Source organism: Cavenderia fasciculata (genome assembly GCF_000203815.1).
Source record: "Cavenderia fasciculata unplaced genomic scaffold Scf_ET2XIPL01COFD4-5, whole genome shotgun sequence".
NCBI lineage: Eukaryota > Evosea > Eumycetozoa > Acytosteliales > Cavenderiaceae > Cavenderia > Cavenderia fasciculata.
Genome location: NW_004457695.1, coordinates 698,019 through 716,152, shown reverse-complemented (window position 1 = coordinate 716,152; position 18,134 = coordinate 698,019). Strand labels below are relative to the sequence as shown.

Genomic DNA, 18,134 nt, shown 5'->3' with positions numbered 1-18,134 from the left:
TAAATATGCAGACCTATTGGTTTCCAAAAAAAAGATATCTTTATTTATTTTGAATAAAGATTACTTTACTTTCTATCTTTCTTTTATTATTGATTAACACTTGCACATTGAGCAACGTGATCACCAGCATCTCTATTGGCATAATGTCTATCAAAGCTTTCGATATAGATGGCAGTGATTTTGTCGACATATTCAACCTTGTCGGTTGTTTTTTGTTCTTCTGGTGTTAGACCAGATTGGAAGATTACGTTGGCCCATGCATCTGGTACTTGAATTACACAAGCTGGAGGGAACGATAACGTTTCTCGTATAAAGTTGGGTGACGTAGAGACACATGGGAACTTGTTGGTTGCAACCTTGCACGTTGGCACTGTATTGCCAAATGGATGAGTAATTGGAATCAATGTACGTTTAATTTGCATTGGCTTTTTAATCTTTTGTTCATCTTTATCAAATCCAGAGACCATTCTAAATATAGTTTGTGACCACCAACTATCAAAAAAAAAAATTATTATTATTATTATTATTATTATTAATAATATTTTTTTTTTTTGCTTACCAATCTTGTTGTCTAGCACCATTTAAAGCTAAAATAACAGTTTGAATTGATTCCTCAGGGTAACCACCAGCTTTTAGGAATTGGATCCAGTTACTGGTTGATTTGAAATTCTTCATCTTGTTGGCTGTGAAATAATTGTAGGCTTGGTCAACTACGTATTGCCAAACATACTCATCGGTAGAGGTGGTTTCAAATGAGAATGGGACTTTGACTGGCTTACCTCCCTTGTTTGGGTTTCTGTTCAATACCATAGAGTCGCCAAGAAGTGACGCTACCAAAATATTTTGATAATTGTCTTTGAGTATTTTGAATCTATTGGTTGCTGCTGCTACCACCTGAATACCTGGTTGTGATAAAAGTTGTCTAACATTAAAATAATGACAATAATCACTATCCCATTGTCTAAAAACAAAATAAATAAATAAATAAATAAATATTATTATTTCTTTTTTTTTCAATTTCTATTTCTATTTTTTCTGTACCTTGAAAAAACCATATAAAGATGATCAGTTACAGGATTGACAGGATATAATAAATTATTAACACTTTCACCACTATCAATCCAATATGTGACATCGGTGGTTGGTGGTGGATACGTACCACCCTTTCCATTGATAATGTCAGCACGAATAGCATCACTTGCACGACTATTTATGAAATTGGGGGACTTTATCTTGGAGGTACAGATGGAGCATGGATGGTGAAGAGTGTAGAGGTAACGGATAGGTTGACGGGCAACAGTTGGTTTGTAAGATGTGAAATAAAATAATGATTTTATACCCATACTCTCCGAGTGGAATGGAGAGTCATACTCTTTGTACATGGTCTGTAAAACCATCGTTGGAGCAGTCGTGATGGCACCTTTGTTGGCATTTTTTATAATATCAATATAGATATTATTAGGTTGTGAAGTGGCTTTCCGGTTAATATAAAAGTACTTGAATGTAGCAGCATCAAATGTAAGATACGAATTGGCTGGTGCTTCCAATGGAACACCTGAAAATTGGTCTGGTGAATAATTAAGAGAAAGTTCTCCATAAAATGTAAATCCTAAAAATAAACAAATAAATATTAAATTAGTAAATATAATACTTTATATTTGTATATTTTTTTATCTGTATAATGACATACCATATTGTCCATGAATAAAATCATCGTTACCAGCTGAATGAGCCCATATGTAATATTTTAAATCTGTGATGACCTCTGTATCAGATTTAAATGCTTGACTATTATTTATAATAAATACTGTCACTAATACCAATGCCAGCGGTATAATACTAGTTGGTTTCATTGTAAAAAATATAAATATAAATATAAAAATATTTTTATAGTTATTTGTTTGATTATTTGATTTGTAAAACTATTGTTGTGGTTTGAATGATATTTAAAACTGTTGCTTGTTGAACGGTTGGTTGATTGATTGATTTGATTGATTACGAATAATCATCATCAAAAGTCAGTCTTTTAAATCCCAAAAGGAGTGGGTGTACCACCAAACCCTAACCGTGAGCAGGTAGGTTTGTTTAGCATTATTTGATTGACACCAAGGCGGCAGGTCAGCCAGTGTGCGTGTGGTGGGTATCGATAAGGTCGATCATTGCCTCTGATAACCCAATAGCAATGGTCAATGTTCGGTTGGTTTGATGGGTTTGGGGATATTAATATCGAATCGATTGTCACAAATGACTTTTGACTGTCGTTTCTAATCTGTGATTATTGGACACTAGCACGTGAGTTGTATGAGGGAGTACATAGTGTTGATTGGTATGTATTAATTAATCGATCTGATAAGATGAAGAAACACGATTGATCATCACAACCAAAAAAAGGATGTGTGCGCAATATTGTGTCTTTGAAAAAAACAGATATTTAGTAGTCTTTTTAATTTTTTACAATTTTTATTTTTATTTCTAGAAACCCCTATTTTTGTTTTTAAAAGGTTTATTAAAAAATTTCTAAAATTTAAATAAAATAAAAAGAAAGAAAATAGAAATGACCTCAAAATATGTTGGTGGTGACCATTTTTTCTAATTTATTTTTTTAAAACCCATTTAATACGTAGAAGAATGCAAACACAGAGAACTTATAAGAGCTTATCATCTTGAATCATTTAATTGATCAACTACAGATAGATAGATAGATAACAAAACAAACATGGCAAAGAGAGCTCTAGATGGATTAATGGTGTGGTTTGACATTGATGATTACAACAAGACTAGTGAACCATCTCCACTCATCCCATCAAAAGAGTTGATTGACGTAATCAAACAATCAGACATTGAAAATGAAGCAGAGCATCAAAAACAACACAATTATCGTAGTTATCGTGGAGAAAGGGAGATCTATTTACCAGTCGAAATGTTTAAAGGATGGGAGCCCATCATGTCATACTCTATGAACCACTATCACCAACTGGAACAGCTCGCCATCACTACAACAAGGTTCACAAGCCGCATGTCACCTGCAATTAGCGCGTTGGCACTCTCTCAAAAACCTATCAGCCGATTCTTTTTTAGAGCTTACAATCGTTCTGACAATATCTTGTATATTGATCAATTTGTTGGAAATGATGTCATGTATGTAACAACAAACATATAAAAAATATATATCAATTTTGTATTATAATTATCTCTAATATTCTTTTTTATTCTTTTGTTTCTATAAGAATTGAACAAGTATCTACTAGTGGAGGAACTGGAGGTCGTCCTGTTGAAACAATAACAACAAACCTACCAAAGGATTACAAACATACAAGAATTGAATTTAACCTTGATACGAATCAAGTTGAAGAATCATCAGAGCTACAACATTCATTTCAAAGTAAATCAAATTCTTATCGAATGATTCAAGGCCCTGAATCATTGCCACCATTCACAAGAAGTTATTCTACCTCTAATAACCGTCTTTTATCATCTCTATGCTTTTCACCAAAAGAAAGATTTGCTTCATCATCTTGGATCAACGGCAAACAACTTGAAACCACTACAACTACCTTTAATCAACCACCACAATTCAAATATCGTTATAGTAATATGATGATGACCTCTTCTTCATCCATCATTCCATCTCTATCAACTTTATTTAGAGTATCTAAAAAGGTTATTTAAATAAACAAAATTTTATATTATTCTTTTTGTTTAACAATAGAAATAAATGTTTACAACTCTCTCTCTCTAACTAATATTGCAAAGGAATATACATATATACATTTCATTTATTTATTTAATTTATATAATTTACTTTTTTTACCATTCATTACCTTTTGGATGATTTAATTTAATTTGATCATAATATTGTTTATATTGTTCAAGACCATGTTGAATGATAAATTGTTGGTTGGTTGCAACATGACGGAAATAATTATATACAAATGCCGGATTATTTATACAAATTGAAAAGGCATGGTCGATAGATTTGAACCTGCCAAGATGCATTGCAACAAATTTGTTTGAACCAGATTGATCTGTTGCAATAGGTCCACCAGACATTCCACCAAGTGTCAAACATCGATGGGTACCCATCGACAATGGTGTATTGTCACTTGCCAATGTACCACTATTTGAAACTGAAACAATCTTTCTTTGAAAGAATCTAGTATCTCTTTTTACTTGATTGTATAGATCTACTTTTTTGTTGTTATATTCATCACGATTGTGATAATACTCTTTGAATTGTTCTCGACTAGTATCGTCTGGGTATCCAAAAACATGAATATATTGAAACTCTTTAATTTGTTGATGATACGATGGTACAAGGTATTGAATGTTTGGTGGCACTTTGTCAGGTACAAATTCAAGTACAGCAAAGTCATTTAGATAATTCCATTCTATTTGTATTTCTTCAATGACCATCTTTTCTACAAAGTATTGATCTACCATTCTATCAAGAGGCAGTAATTTGTATACACCCCTTTCCCCTTCAATCTCTGATAGATCCAATTCTTCATCAATCGTTGCATTCTCTTCAAAATAGATATACACTTGATCTAGTTTATACTCTTTTCCATTTACTAATCTGATTGGTCTAATTGCATTATAACAAGTCATTACTTGTTTTGGACCAACAAGAAAACCAGTTGCACAATACCATTCAACCATTTCATTATATATATACCTGAGTAGATGATTAAGATGATTACATTAACATTAATACCACATTGTTTCAATAGGGTTTGAAATCAACATACTTTATAAATAATCTACCTATTGAATTGGTTGACAACTCGATATTTGATTGATAGGCTTGTGGTAGGGGACAGAAATTGAGTTGGTTGTAATTGTTGATAGAGTAGATCGATTCACCATACTTTCCATATACCTTGTTGGCAAGTTCAATCTCCCTATTTTGTTCAGGGTTCCCCATGAAATACAAGTCTTTTCCCATGATGGGTAAGAATAAGTTATTTATTACTGTATCGAAAAATAAATAAACCATAAATTTCCTTCACAAGCTTGAGCAGTGCTTTCAAAAATTTATTTTAATATTGATTTTATTTATTTATTTTAAATTTACCATTCATTACCTTTAGGATGTTCTGATTTAATTTCTTGATAGTATTTTTGATATTCCTCGAGACCATGTTGTTTGATAAATTCTTGATTAGTTGCAACATGATGGAAATAATTGTAAACAAATGGTGGATAATCTACTGGAATAGCAAAATTAACTTTCTGTTGTGATGGTGATCCCACGTGCACAGAAACAAATTTAGTTCCCGTTTTATCAGTTCCTACAAAGCCACCTGATGTTCCACCAATCGTTGGGCATTTATGAACACCAAGATTACTGCTGGTGTTTTGTTCAATTCGCGAAGAAACTGACACTGTTTTCTTTTCAAATCCTTTGCACTTGCGATCAAATTCATCAAAAACTGATTGAACGTCAATGCCTTGAATATTGTCCAGACATGACTTTTTGAATCCTGCCAAATCAATTTTTCCTGGGTAACCAATAACAAACAAATATTGATGCTGTAGATTTGTAAGAGGATACGATGGAACTAGTATTTCAAGGTCTTGAATTCTAAATGGTGTTTCTGGTTTGCTCTTGATTTTTAAAACACCAAAGTCGTTGATCTCTGACCATCTAGGATAAACCTTTTTAAAGTAATCATCTACCTTTCGATCGAGCAATTCAAGCTCGAAATCTTTATCTTGGAATATGCCAATTTCAACATCAGCCAATCTAAAATCTTCTCCTTCCACTCCATTTAATCCAAAATGCATGTAGATTCTACCAATCTTAAATTGGTAGTTTAATCCATAGCCACTTAAGTTCTCTTTTCCATTTTCTTCTACTTTAATCCGAATAATCTTGTTCTCGACTATAACGTGTTTGGCAGTCATGATACAATTATTACCAACATAGAACCCAGTTCCACATTCCCATTGAGACTGTTTTATTTGTGGTTTCTTATCACTCTCGGGGAATGGTTCTGGTGTATATCTAAAAAATAAAAAAACCAGAGTCTATTCAGAAAAATCTGTATTATGCTTTAAATCCTATTACATACATACTCTACAAATATTCTTCCAACAGATTTACAAACGGTTTGAACCGATCTTTTAAAATCTTGATCATATTTAAAATCTAGAGGTTCACCATTTTTCTTTAGGATCGTCACATGACCATCAATAACAGATTTTCCATTTTCATCTATGATGATGCAAACTCCCTCTTCTTCAGATTCTTTATTGAGTTGTTGATTGCTGCTCTTATGTTCTTCTTCGACATTCAATATATCTTTGCCTTTTAAGCAGATACCTCCCACTTTTTTACATTCTTTGAAATGGAGATCTTTGCAAATATACCCATTGAGGTCTTTACAATAAACCATATCATATGGCGACTTGCAGCAGTCACATTTAATTTCGATATGTTTCATTGATTGATTATAAACAATAAATAAATAATAAAAAGAATGATAGCAAAAAATGATAGAATGAAAAAAAAAAAAAACAAGATGAGAGATATTTTAAAACTCTCATTAAAATCAATTAATTAATTAATTATTATTTAAATATATTTACAAACTTGATTTTATTATTATTTCTTTCCAACCATTTCCTTTTAATTTTAGGTAATAATTTTTATAACCTTCAAGGCCATGCTTTTTGATAAAAGCATCATCTGCAATTGATTCAAAATAAACATAGACAAAGGCAGGACATGCAACTGAAACTGCAAAGTTGTGATAATAATTGTGGTGACCTCCAACATGAATGGCATCGAAATAATGTAGTTTGGAATCTTGGGTGATGACGGGACCTCCAGAGACACCATGAAGTGTTGGACATCGATGAGTACTGAGGTAGTTGGATTCTAATGTGACTTCGGGTGTCAAAGCTACCACTTTGTGTTCAAATTGTCCGGCCATGTCTTTGACTGTTTGGAACATACCATTGTTTTCTGGATATTTTTCTTCAAAGTCTTTTTTAGATATATCCGCTGGATATCCAGTTACAGTTCCTTTTTTCTTCTCGTTTAATGGAAACGATGGCAATAAGATTGGCACTTGATTTGGAAATTGGAAGCCAAGAAGATGCATATGAACTAAAGAAGCTTAAAAGAACCGTCGACAAACTGCCCTACTTTAAAGCGCCAATGAAATTAAATTGCCATCTATCATATGAATGGAAGTTTGTAAATGATTTTGGTGTGCTAGAGGTGCTTCCAAATGTACCTCAATGACGGTCTGAAGCACGAAATCCGCTACCAACATACCATACACTATTTTTCAAATCAGCAGTTTGATATCTTTAAAAAATATAAAAATGTCTTCAAGTAAGTATAATATACTTATCATAATTGCATTTAAACGTATGTAGATGATTTGATTTTTGAATATATACTGACAAACAAAATAATCTACCAACAGTTTTCAAATTTTCTTCTATTGTTGAATCATTTTCATCAGAGGGCCAATAGTTTAACTTGCCTCGGTTGTTTATAGAATGAATTGATCCTTCCATTGGATTCTCAAGTTTGTCTCCCCTCCTAAAAATGAGTTCACAAGCCTCGAGTGCGCTCTTTGACAAGTCCAAGTCTGGGGTAAATACATGATATTTTGGTTCTTTAATTTTTAATGTTTCTTTTTCCATTTTGTATTGGAACTAAAGTTATTTAAATAAATAAAATATATCTAATAATGAAGTGTGAACATCGAGAAGAGAATTTTGAGAAGAGCAAAGATATTTAAAAAAAAAAGAAAAGTCGTTTGCAAGGGCATGGCCTTAAATCGTCGATCTCTTCTTCAACGATTTACACGTGCACCAACAAAAAGTTTAATATAATCAAACAGTTGGTTTGAATCAATGTGATTGACAAGATCTTTGAGAATGAATGATCACTTTTTTTCAAATTTGTTCAAATTAGATAAAGAGAGATAGATATATAGATATGGATACAGCTACTATAGTTGAGGTGGGTGCTACCTCTAATGATCAATCAAATGTTACAGCTGAAGAATTAATCGAAAGTTATAATCTTTTAAAGTATGAAACAGACAAAACAATCTTGGATTGAATTTAAATTGTTTGACCTTTTTTTTATTATTTAGTGACTATGTATTTGTTGAACCATTTGATATGGATGAATACATTGAAAGTCAATCTGGAGGAGCTGAAAGTGCTGGATTGGGTGGTGGTGACGATACTACCAATACCAACCCAAGATTTGGTCTCAGTATTGACGGTGGTGGTATGCGCGGACTAATGCCTGCCATCTGGTTAAAGGAACTTGAAAGACAACTCCATGAAGCCGGTGAAACCAGACCTTTGAGCCAAGTATTCTCATTCATTGGTGGTACAAGTATCGGTGGTATCTTGGCCATGGGTCTCGCAAAGGGTATCAAGATTGATGATTTGATCAACATCTTTCAAGAACATGGCAAGGAAGTATTCCACAAGAACTGGTACAGTTTGGGTGGCATTGTCGATGTCAAATATGATAGTAAACCATTGTTTGACTTGTTAGAGAGCAAACAAAACTTTGGAAAATCCCAAATGCAACATTTGGATGGTCGTGTCATGGTCACTTCATGTACTACTAAAGGTACTCCATTTGAATTCTGTAACACCACTCTTGAACAAAAATACTACAGTGTTGCTGAAGTTTGTAGATGTACAAGTGCTGCTCCAACCTATTTCAGTAAGTAATCAAACTTGTAACAGTTTCATTTACTTTTAAAATAATAATAACTTTTTTTTTTGTTTGTTTAATAGGTGGAATGAAAATTGAAAATGATATTGTAGAAGACCAAGTATATGTTGATGGTGGTATGTGGATGAATAACCCATCAACTATTGTTGCTAGAAAAATAGTTCTCGAACTCCAAAACGGAAGCTACAACAAGGATAAATTGTTGGTCCTTTCCTTGGGTACTGGTCTTGAACCAGTAGATAAATTGGCCAAGAACACTACTGTTTTGGGAGCTGGCAAGATTATTTCAACTCTTATGAAATCCAACATGTTGGGAACTGACCATACCATGAAGTCATTCCTCGGAGAAAACTATGTCAGAGTTCAAGTAAAGTTAAAAGAAAATATTGATTTGGCCGATTGTAGTCCCAAAGCTCTAGAGCAACTCAATGTTGCAGCAGGAAACAAATTGGAAAATGGAAAATATGTATTTGACAGAACCACAGGTGCTGGTAAATTTGTTTATGAAAAGATTGCTGATTTTGTAAAGAAATACATATCTCTCAAGCCCAAGGATACTCTACAAAACTAATATCCTCCTTGCCTGAATAAATAAAAACAAAAGCTATTATTATTATTTCTTAATTATAAATTACATGTTTTTATTTTTAATTGATAAATAGTATTCTTTGTATTGATGCAGTTGATGTTGTTCAATAAATGCATCATTGGCTATATGTTGGAAATACAGAAAGACAAATGCTGGATGCCCAACAGATATGGAGAAATTATTTTTCATAGACATGCTACCTCCAATATGAATGCCGATGAATTTCGAGTCGCCTGATGCATTGGTACTGATTGGACCACCAGACACCCCTCGCAACGTTGGGCACATATGAGTCGATAGTGAATCATCGAGAATGGCTCCGTTGGTCGCTACCGATACAACCTTTTGTTCAAAGTATCCTGATTGTTTTTTGACTCTATTATAAAACTCTGTCAATGATTGGTCATTTAAATCTTTTGGATAATCCTCTTTGAATTTCTCCATTTTAATGGATGAAGGGTATCCTACCACATAAATAGTTTCAAATTGACTATTAGGTGGATAGGAAGGAACTAAATAATGTGTCAATGATGATGATGATGGTATATTATCTTTATCTTTGTACTGTAAGATTGTAAAGTCATTGACAGTATTCCAAATAAATGATCCTGATGTCAATTTATCGGGATAGTTAGAATCTACCAATTGACGATCAAGTTCTACCAATTCATAGATCCCATCTGTAGTACTACTACTACTACTACATTGATTTAATCCAAGTTTTTCTAGTTCTACTTCCTTTCCAATAGTACAATCTATTTCAAAACATATAAATATGTTGACCAACTTGTACACTCGATCATTTATCATATGTTCGCGTTTAACTACATGTCTTGCAGATATTATATGGTTTGGGCTTGCTCTAAACCCACTCCCACAATACCATTCTACTCCATCCTCTTTCTTTTCACTTTCATATCTATACATTTTTAATCAATCATAGTAAAGTAAAGGTCAGACAGAATCCAATATACATACGTGATGATACAAGTATACAAACCTTGAATAAATTCTACCAACATTTTTTGAACATGATTCTATTTCTCTTTTTAGATCATTGTTGTATAAAGTACAATGATTCAATTGATGATCATCATTAAGAGAATAGAATATAGGTGGCGGAGGTAGAGGATTTAAATATTTATCAATGTCTTTCAATTCTCTAGACAATGATGTGATTTCTATCATGTCATTCCTTATCCTCTTCACCTCATTCTTATTCTTGTTCTTTGCATCTGTATTGTTATCAAAATCTAGGTCACTAGGTAATTCTAATATACAATTATAAGACATTGATACTATTTTGTGATGAATGATCACGGTGGTTTGCGCACTTATAATTAGAGCAATTTTTATACTTTAATTTTTTTTTATTCTCTTAAAATACTATTTGTTGGTGAGGGGATATGCTCGAAATCAATTTCGATGTCGTGTTGTCCCTCTGGAGGAGGTTGTTGAGCGTTGACTAGACCAGTAACGAGTTCCAAAGCAGCCATACGAGCACTAAATTCGCCGACTTTTTGTTGAAGTTGCAGTGTTTGGGTCAACAGCGTATCACTATGACCTGCCAGATCGGATACCGATCGTACCAACGACATCATAGTCTCTGAGTTGGTTGCAATGGCTTCTTCATTTTTTCCAACTCTCTTTTTTAGATCATCCAACTCTTCTCTGACTGCTTTACTTGTAAATAAATCCCCGAGCCACGCTCTCAGCCCCTTAGGAGGCTGGGCTGTGTTTTCTGTTGTGGTTTCCGCTGCTGCCATGTCAACTAAAATAATTGAGATGTGACTTTGTGTAAAAAAAAATTAACAAAGAGGTTCTAGTAGTTGCCTCAACTCATATTTTTAAGTTTGGAACAGAGCCGAGCATTAAAAAAGATCATTTTCAAAGTTTCTTATATAATTTGTTAAACAATAACATTATCTATAGCTTTTGTGTTCTATAGCTATGAAACAAACACAAAAGGAAATTACACTATTATTTGTAAAGCTCTGAGCATTATTTATTATTATTAGACATTTTTAGATCAGAGTAAATAATTTTCTTGAAAGAAACTAGACATTAGAGAATCATTTCTAGTTGTAAAAGGACTTAATCTAATTTGTGGTGAAGTGGCACCAGACCTCTGAGACTGGTATACATCGATACCATAGTAAATCTTGTGTGACGAACATTTGAAATTCCTAAATGTAATCATTTTAAGTGTCGATGACCGACTATCGACTTTGACCAATTTGTTGTTGAGTATTTGATGGTTGGTGGTAGTGATCACCGATTGTGCACCTGTATCTTGTACCTTTTTAACTTCAAAAATGAGGTCTGGATGATTACCTCTACAATTGATAAAATCTACAAAACAACGATCCTTGTGCGCATCAGACGACGATATCTTTGGTTCTACAGCCATCAAATTAGAACAACATAGAAAACCATTAGATAATTCCAAATCGTCATTGTAGAAACACCGATAATTGCCAAACGACTTTTCCTTGTTATTGTCTTGCAAGAGTAGGTCTATTGGTATTTGTGGCAATATCTTGTTCTGTTGGAAATCAATAACCAACGATAAAAAGTCATTTGACTTATTCTCTTGTATTGTAATTGCTAGTATTTTACTTGTATTGATTCCAACTTTAAAACAAAATGTTTTAATTTGTTCTATTATTATTTGATCTGTCATAATTAATTAAGTAATATCTTTCTTTTTTTCAAAGTAATAATATCTTTACTTTACTTTTAAAAACGTGTAATTAACTTTAGTTGATATCAAAAATTATGAATGAATGAAAGAATGAATTGTAATGTTATGTTTGCATCAATAATAATAATAATAAATTGTAATTGAATGCAAAAAATCCACCAGCCAATCAAAATGTAACAATTTTATCAATAGAAATTTAAAACACCGAATAGGAATAAATTTAATTTAAGGGGTGTGTCGGTGTGTTGGTGAGGAATTGAATGGAATGGAATGGAACGGGGGGGATTGATTGGTCATCCCAACCAGTGATTTGAATCTACATGACAGACAGACACTGTTTTTTCGTCTACTTTAAAATCTATAAATATCATTGATATTGTTTGTTGATCATTATCATTATTAAAAATTTCCGATTTACTTTATATTTGTGTACATGCATTAATTAGTTAAATGTGGCTGCATTCGGCCGATTATTAACATTATCATTATACTGTGCACATAAGATGAATGTACAAGAACAACAACATGTACCAAATATATGTTTAGGATATTTGATAAATCATATAATACATAATGATAGATTATGGGGTAGTTGTGGTAGTAAACTATCAGAAAGAGATATTAGTGGTGATAGGTATTGGATAGATACCACTCTACCATTGGTATCTAAATTCTTTCACCAAATCATCACACGAGCCAAACAACAAGCAATCATCGAATCAACCACTGACGAGACACGAACCGATGTTGAAATAGTCTTTCCAACTCAACACAATAACCAGTGTTTTGAAAGACTCTTGGAACGCCACCCACAAGTAAACAACATATCAATGTTATTTGCAAATTTCAACAAACCAATCTATGAACAAGCCGATATCATCTATTACGATGATATGCAAGCACTATATCATTTAGTTGAATCTAGACTTGCCCTATCGGTCAAACGTCTTGCCATCAAAGATTTCGGACCAGTTCAATCAAACCCAACTAGAATGTTTACGGTCTTGGGACTCTTTAATTTAAAGTCACTGTCGATCACTCCTGGATGCTCAAATCCCGTTTCATGGAACCCGTATTGTGATCTATTACTTGGATACCTTGATCGAGACAACACCAAACTAGATTATTTTTGTAGTGGTAATCTAAAAGACACCGTTGTTCAATATCTACTTGGTAGTAGTAAATGTACAATCAGACACATTAAACTATGTAAACTATGGAGTCTACCAAAGATCACCCGACCCATTGAAACATTTGAATGTTCATTAACAGAGAAAACAACTTTTCAAAAAGAAGAAAAAGACCTAGATTCAATCCACCTAGTTGAACATCTTAGAGTATCCTATAAATCAATCAAATCAACTCCAATCCCATCATCTCATTTTAATTTTATTAAATCATTTATTAATAATCATTTAAACAACAAAGATAATAACAACAACAACAATAATAATAATAATAACCCGATTAAGATTAAATCATTATCAATAGTTGTTTATTTAAAACAAATATCAGAGTTGATGGAATTTTTAGAGAATGAATTTAAATCATCAAATAATAGTAATATAGAGGATAATGGAAATAGATTCTATTTTAAATTAATAATTAAAAAAGTAGGGTTAATGCAAGCATTAGCTAGAAAAGTAGTCTCTACAATATTGGATGATCCACAGAATATTCTTGGACCAAAGATATTAAATAGAGATGATTATGTAGAATTTTTAGATGATCTAAAATTATATAAAAGACAAAAATATATGTTTTCTTTGGATAGATCAAACAATAACAATAATTCACCAAACTATTATTCTCCTTTACAACCAAGTTACTCACCTGATTCACCAGATCTTGATCAAGAACCTTATTCACCTTCAATGTATATACCAGCATCACCAAATTATACTCCTTCAACTCCAAATAATATTAATAATAATAATGATTATTCACCATCTACTCCATAAATAATTAAATAAATAAGTAATTAAATATTAATTACAAGTCTACTCTCTTGTTTTGATTTAATTTTTAATATTATTTAATAATTATGTCTATGTATAAAAATAATTTATTATTCCTCTATTGATTCATTCAGTTCCTCTTTTCTTATATTTTGTTACATGATTATTATTATTATTAATTATTAATTGATTTAAAGGAGGAGAGAGTTTTTTTGGAATAACTTTTCTATATTTTTTTTGATAATAATATTTTTAAAAAAAGTCTGTTCTATTCTATTGTATTCTATTCTAGTTGTGTGTGATTGATTTGATTGAGATGTGTTTAGTTTAACATCTTTGATTTTGAATTTCTTCCATTTTAAGACTGATTTCTTCAATTTCAGTATCAGAGATTGAATCTTCTTCAGGTGGTACCCAACCAAGGTTTCTGAGGAATCTTTCTTCATATTCTTCATCTCCTTCGTCACTTGTGGCACTAGAGTTTGATCGACTCTTTCCACCATTTATATTACCATTGCAAGCAGCGGCAATCATATCAAGTTTGGATGACGATGATGACAATTGTTTGATTGGTGATGATGTTGGTGATGATGATATTGATGATTCAATACTACAACCAATAATATTTAGTTGTAGTAGAGTTGATGATTGTTCTTGTTCTTTTTGTTCTAATGATTGTTGTTGTTGACTATTTACAATGTTTGTTGTATTATTATTATCATCAAGATTTTCAATAGAGATGATAGAGGTAGCTGTAGATGTAGATGTAGCTGTAGCTGTAGTTGTAGTTGTAGTGGTACAAGTAAGTAAAGTTGGAGATGATAAAGTAGATGAACAAGGTGAAGAATGATTACTACCATTTTCAAAAGTAGATAAATTTGTAGTTGTAGTCGACGATAATTGTTCTTGTTGAGTAATTAAAACAACAGTCTGTGGTGATTCAGATTCTAAAGAATCCAAAGTAACATTAATCTTGTCTTGTTGTTGTTGTTGTTGTTGTTGTTGAAGTTGTTTGGTCATTTCTTCATTCTTTTGGAGTTGTTCATAAAAGTTTGATTTGAGTATCTTGCCAATCTTTCGTGGTTTTCGTGTTGGGTCTGTCATTTGTTTGCGCGATGCAGAGATGACATCTTCACTCTTTTTGGGAGCGGGTGGCAAAGACGACTCGGACAGCGCACGAATAAACTTGGGATTAGAGTTGGCAGAGGAACGGGAAGTGGTTGATTTGAGGTTGACAACCTGACCCTGTTGGTTGATGGGTGGCATTGTCCCACCTTGATGGTTGTTGATCAGTGATGCCTTTTTCATGCCATTGGTAATATTGCTAATGGCACTGCCTATAAGCTGTGGATTGACAATTGTGACTGTAGTACCACTAGTAGTAGTTCCAGAGGTATTGGAAACATTATTATTACCTATAATAACATTTCCACCACTTGAAGAACTGGTACTACTAATACCACTACTATTAATGGCACTACTACTACTACTATTATTAGTTTTGAGAGGTAATGGAACTACAACCTTTGTCTTTTCAGAGATGGTTGGTTTGGTGGTTGTTACGTGGTCAAGGGACAGATGATCACCAGTTGATGATATGGAGGCACCATCTCCACCGCGTGGAGTATTGTGGATGAGTGCGGCAAGCGTGACTGGTGACGCGTGAGGATTAATATTGTTGCCTTGTGATGAAAAAACGGCGCCTGCTGGATTATTAGAGTTGATGACTGGCGAGGTCGATCTTCCCATTCCTCCCAACTTGAATGATACCGGTGATTTTGATTGAAGTGGTGGGAATTGTTCTGCGTTGTTGTTAGAGTTGTTTGATGAGTTGGATGATGATTCGGAAAAATTAGAGTTGTTGGTAGAATTGTTGTTGTTATTGGACGAGTTGGATGATCCAATAAGAGGTGATTGGCAAGATATGAGTGAGTGGTTGTTAGAGTTTAGTGTAAAACTGGGTGAAGTTGAAAAATAGAGTGGAGAATTGGTGGCGCTGCTGGAGCTACCCTCTTTGGAGGACGGGTTCTTTTGTTGTTGCTCTGCATTGTTGAGATTGGGCTGTGACTTGTAACTGACAAGTGTTGGCTTGTGTCTTGAAAAGCTAGAGTTGTTGTTTTGACCAATCACCGTGTTGGATGAGATCAACGATCGTAGCGCAGGATTGGATTGAAGTGTTGGAGAAGATGAAACGATTCCTCGATCATTTACAAGCGAGGAGTGATAAGGTGGTTTATATCCACTATTAAATGAATTTGATTGTGATGATGTTATTGAATTGGAATTGGAATTGGAATTATTATTATTAGTATTTGGTAAATTTGATGATGAAGAAGATGATGATGATGGTGAAGGAGTAGTGGTGTTACTATTGTTATTATTATTATTATTATTGTTCTGGTTATTTGTTATTACATTTTGGGAATTATTATTATTAATATTATTATTTGTTGTTTCGCCTTGTTGAGGTTGTTGGGGTTGTTGAAGATCTTGGAAATGTGGTGAAGACTTTGATCTATTCAACTTTGGAAAATTTATATTATTATTATTATTGTTGTTGTTGTTGGATGTCGATGTATTATTATTATTATTATTATTAATATTATCAACAGTTAGTGAAAAGGATGAATTGTGTAAAGATGAGTTTGTCGTTGTTGATGTCGTTAGACCATTTGAAATGGTATTTGGAGAAGAAGAACCAAATCTATATCCCCTCTTGTTGAGATTGTTATCATGATGATAATGTTGTTGTTGTTGTTGTTGTTCTATATTATTAGTATTGTTGTTGTTGTTGTTGTTGTTGTTGTTGTTGTTGTTAAAACCATATGGTTGAGAATTTGATTGTTGTTTATCTGAAAAAAAAAAGATGATGGAATGTCAGTAATCGAAAATATCTCGAGACTTGTGGGGACATGACTCGGTCGTTTTGTTTGTCTGTCTGCCGTACTTACCAGGATGTGGAGCATCTCTTTGACGTAACCATTCTGGGATAAATGTTGATGTGGAAGCAGTAGTAGCACTCGATGACAGAGTAGACGAGGAGGAGGAGGAAAGGGAAGACAAAGATGAAGTGGATGAAGATGATGATGACGATGATGATGATGAATTAAAGTGATCTCCCATTCACAACCCTACAACTCTACAGAAGTAGTCAAATGACAAACTAGTCCAAAGAGAAAAAAAAGGAAAAAGATGGGTATATGGGGAGATGAGATAAGGGTGAGGAGAAGGCTATAAAATATATACTATATAGTCTTGAAATGTGCGTTTGTGGTTTGTCCGTGTGCGTGAGTGCGTGTAAAGTAATGTACTTGTCTCCCTTGGAACTACTACTACTAATACTACTACGCTACTACTGCCAATATTGCTACTACTATTACTATTTTAGTTGTTGTCTTTTTTTACTTATTATACTGCTGGTTGTTTTTGTTGTTACAGTCTTGTCTTGTCTTGTTGTATCTCTGTAAAATGATGACTACTACCACTACTACTATTCAAGAGATTAAGATTGATTATATACTTTTATAAATAAATAAATAAATATTATATATTTGTTTGTTTGTTTGTTTGTTTGTTTGTTTAGATTGAAAATGATGATAATATTATGATAGATGATAGTGATTCTTTCTTTTGAAAAATACGATAGATAGTCTTCGCGCGATTCTTTATGAATGAAATATGATTATAATAACTAAATGATGATAATAATAATGTACAATAACTGTTGGTTTGTTTTTGCTGTTGCTGTTTATAAGTTGTTTTTGTTTTAATCTCTCTTTTTTTTTGTTTTTGTTGTTTTTTTTTTGTATGTGGCGTATATGATATTGCTCGCTCGTTTGTTTGTTGATTATTTAATGATGATTGATTGTTTGCTTGGTAAGATCTTATAATATATAATTATAATGATAATAGTAATAGTAATAGTATAATAGTAATAATAATGGGAACGTGTTAATGATTAAAAAAAAACCTTGCTGATGACACCCACACCATGAAAATTTTTTTAACATGAGGACAAAAAAATTACTCTCAACCAACCAATCACCAAAGTCAAGTTATCAAGTAGCAGCAAGGCTTGCTCAAGACGTTCTCTAAGAATAAGCACAAGGCGGCCTCATAACACGATCAAGAACATGAGACACAAGGCGCGATCGGGGTGGG

At 32.9% G+C, this 18,134-nt stretch overlaps 9 protein-coding genes across 9 annotated transcripts; 3 read left to right on the top strand and 6 right to left on the bottom strand.

Moving 5' to 3' along the window:
- Positions 1-86: 86 nt before the first annotated feature.
- DFA_07865 (uncharacterized protein) lies at positions 87-1,853 on the bottom strand (the record flags this gene model as incomplete). The annotated part of the gene is made up of 4 exons (XM_004355307.1): positions 87-492; positions 560-961; positions 1,042-1,609; positions 1,691-1,853. The coding sequence occupies 4 exons, from the start codon at positions 1,851-1,853 to the stop codon at positions 87-89; spliced, it is 1,539 nt and encodes a 512-aa protein (XP_004355359.1).
- Positions 1,854-2,716: 863 nt separating this feature from the next.
- Positions 2,717-3,669, top strand: DFA_07864 (uncharacterized protein; the record flags this gene model as incomplete). The annotated part of the gene is made up of 2 exons (XM_004355306.1): positions 2,717-3,138; positions 3,228-3,669. The coding sequence occupies 2 exons, from the start codon at positions 2,717-2,719 to the stop codon at positions 3,667-3,669; spliced, it is 864 nt and encodes a 287-aa protein (XP_004355358.1).
- A 138-nt stretch (positions 3,670-3,807) lies between these two features.
- DFA_07863 (uncharacterized protein) lies at positions 3,808-4,659 on the bottom strand (the record flags this gene model as incomplete). Its single annotated transcript, XM_004355305.1, has 1 exon — positions 3,808-4,659. The coding sequence occupies one exon, from the start codon at positions 4,657-4,659 to the stop codon at positions 3,808-3,810; it is 852 nt and encodes a 283-aa protein (XP_004355357.1).
- A 64-nt stretch (positions 4,660-4,723) lies between these two features.
- DFA_07862 (uncharacterized protein) lies at positions 4,724-7,662 on the bottom strand (the record flags this gene model as incomplete). Its single annotated transcript, XM_004355304.1, has 6 exons — positions 4,724-4,971; positions 5,085-6,007; positions 6,079-6,382; positions 6,623-7,114; positions 7,254-7,318; positions 7,361-7,662. The coding sequence occupies 6 exons, from the start codon at positions 7,660-7,662 to the stop codon at positions 4,724-4,726; spliced, it is 2,334 nt and encodes a 777-aa protein (XP_004355356.1).
- Positions 7,663-7,960: 298 nt separating this feature from the next.
- On the top strand, positions 7,961-9,293 carry DFA_07861 (uncharacterized protein; the record flags this gene model as incomplete). Its single annotated transcript, XM_004355303.1, has 3 exons — positions 7,961-8,055; positions 8,121-8,710; positions 8,785-9,293. 3 exons carry the CDS (start codon positions 7,961-7,963, stop codon positions 9,291-9,293), a joined length of 1,194 nt encoding a protein of 397 aa, XP_004355355.1.
- Positions 9,294-9,353: 60 nt separating this feature from the next.
- On the bottom strand, positions 9,354-11,077 carry DFA_07860 (uncharacterized protein; the record flags this gene model as incomplete). The annotated part of the gene is made up of 3 exons (XM_004355302.1): positions 9,354-10,230; positions 10,312-10,582; positions 10,699-11,077. The coding sequence occupies 3 exons, from the start codon at positions 11,075-11,077 to the stop codon at positions 9,354-9,356; spliced, it is 1,527 nt and encodes a 508-aa protein (XP_004355354.1).
- A 263-nt stretch (positions 11,078-11,340) lies between these two features.
- On the bottom strand, positions 11,341-11,994 carry DFA_07859 (uncharacterized protein; the record flags this gene model as incomplete). Its single annotated transcript, XM_004355301.1, has 1 exon — positions 11,341-11,994. The coding sequence occupies one exon, from the start codon at positions 11,992-11,994 to the stop codon at positions 11,341-11,343; it is 654 nt and encodes a 217-aa protein (XP_004355353.1).
- A 524-nt stretch (positions 11,995-12,518) lies between these two features.
- DFA_07858 (uncharacterized protein) lies at positions 12,519-13,976 on the top strand (the record flags this gene model as incomplete). The annotated part of the gene is made up of 1 exon (XM_004355300.1): positions 12,519-13,976. The coding sequence occupies one exon, from the start codon at positions 12,519-12,521 to the stop codon at positions 13,974-13,976; it is 1,458 nt and encodes a 485-aa protein (XP_004355352.1).
- Positions 13,977-14,300: 324 nt separating this feature from the next.
- On the bottom strand, positions 14,301-17,096 carry DFA_07857 (uncharacterized protein; the record flags this gene model as incomplete). Its single annotated transcript, XM_004355299.1, has 2 exons — positions 14,301-16,825; positions 16,925-17,096. The coding sequence occupies 2 exons, from the start codon at positions 17,094-17,096 to the stop codon at positions 14,301-14,303; spliced, it is 2,697 nt and encodes an 898-aa protein (XP_004355351.1).
- Between the last annotated feature and the right edge of the window lie 1,038 nt (positions 17,097-18,134).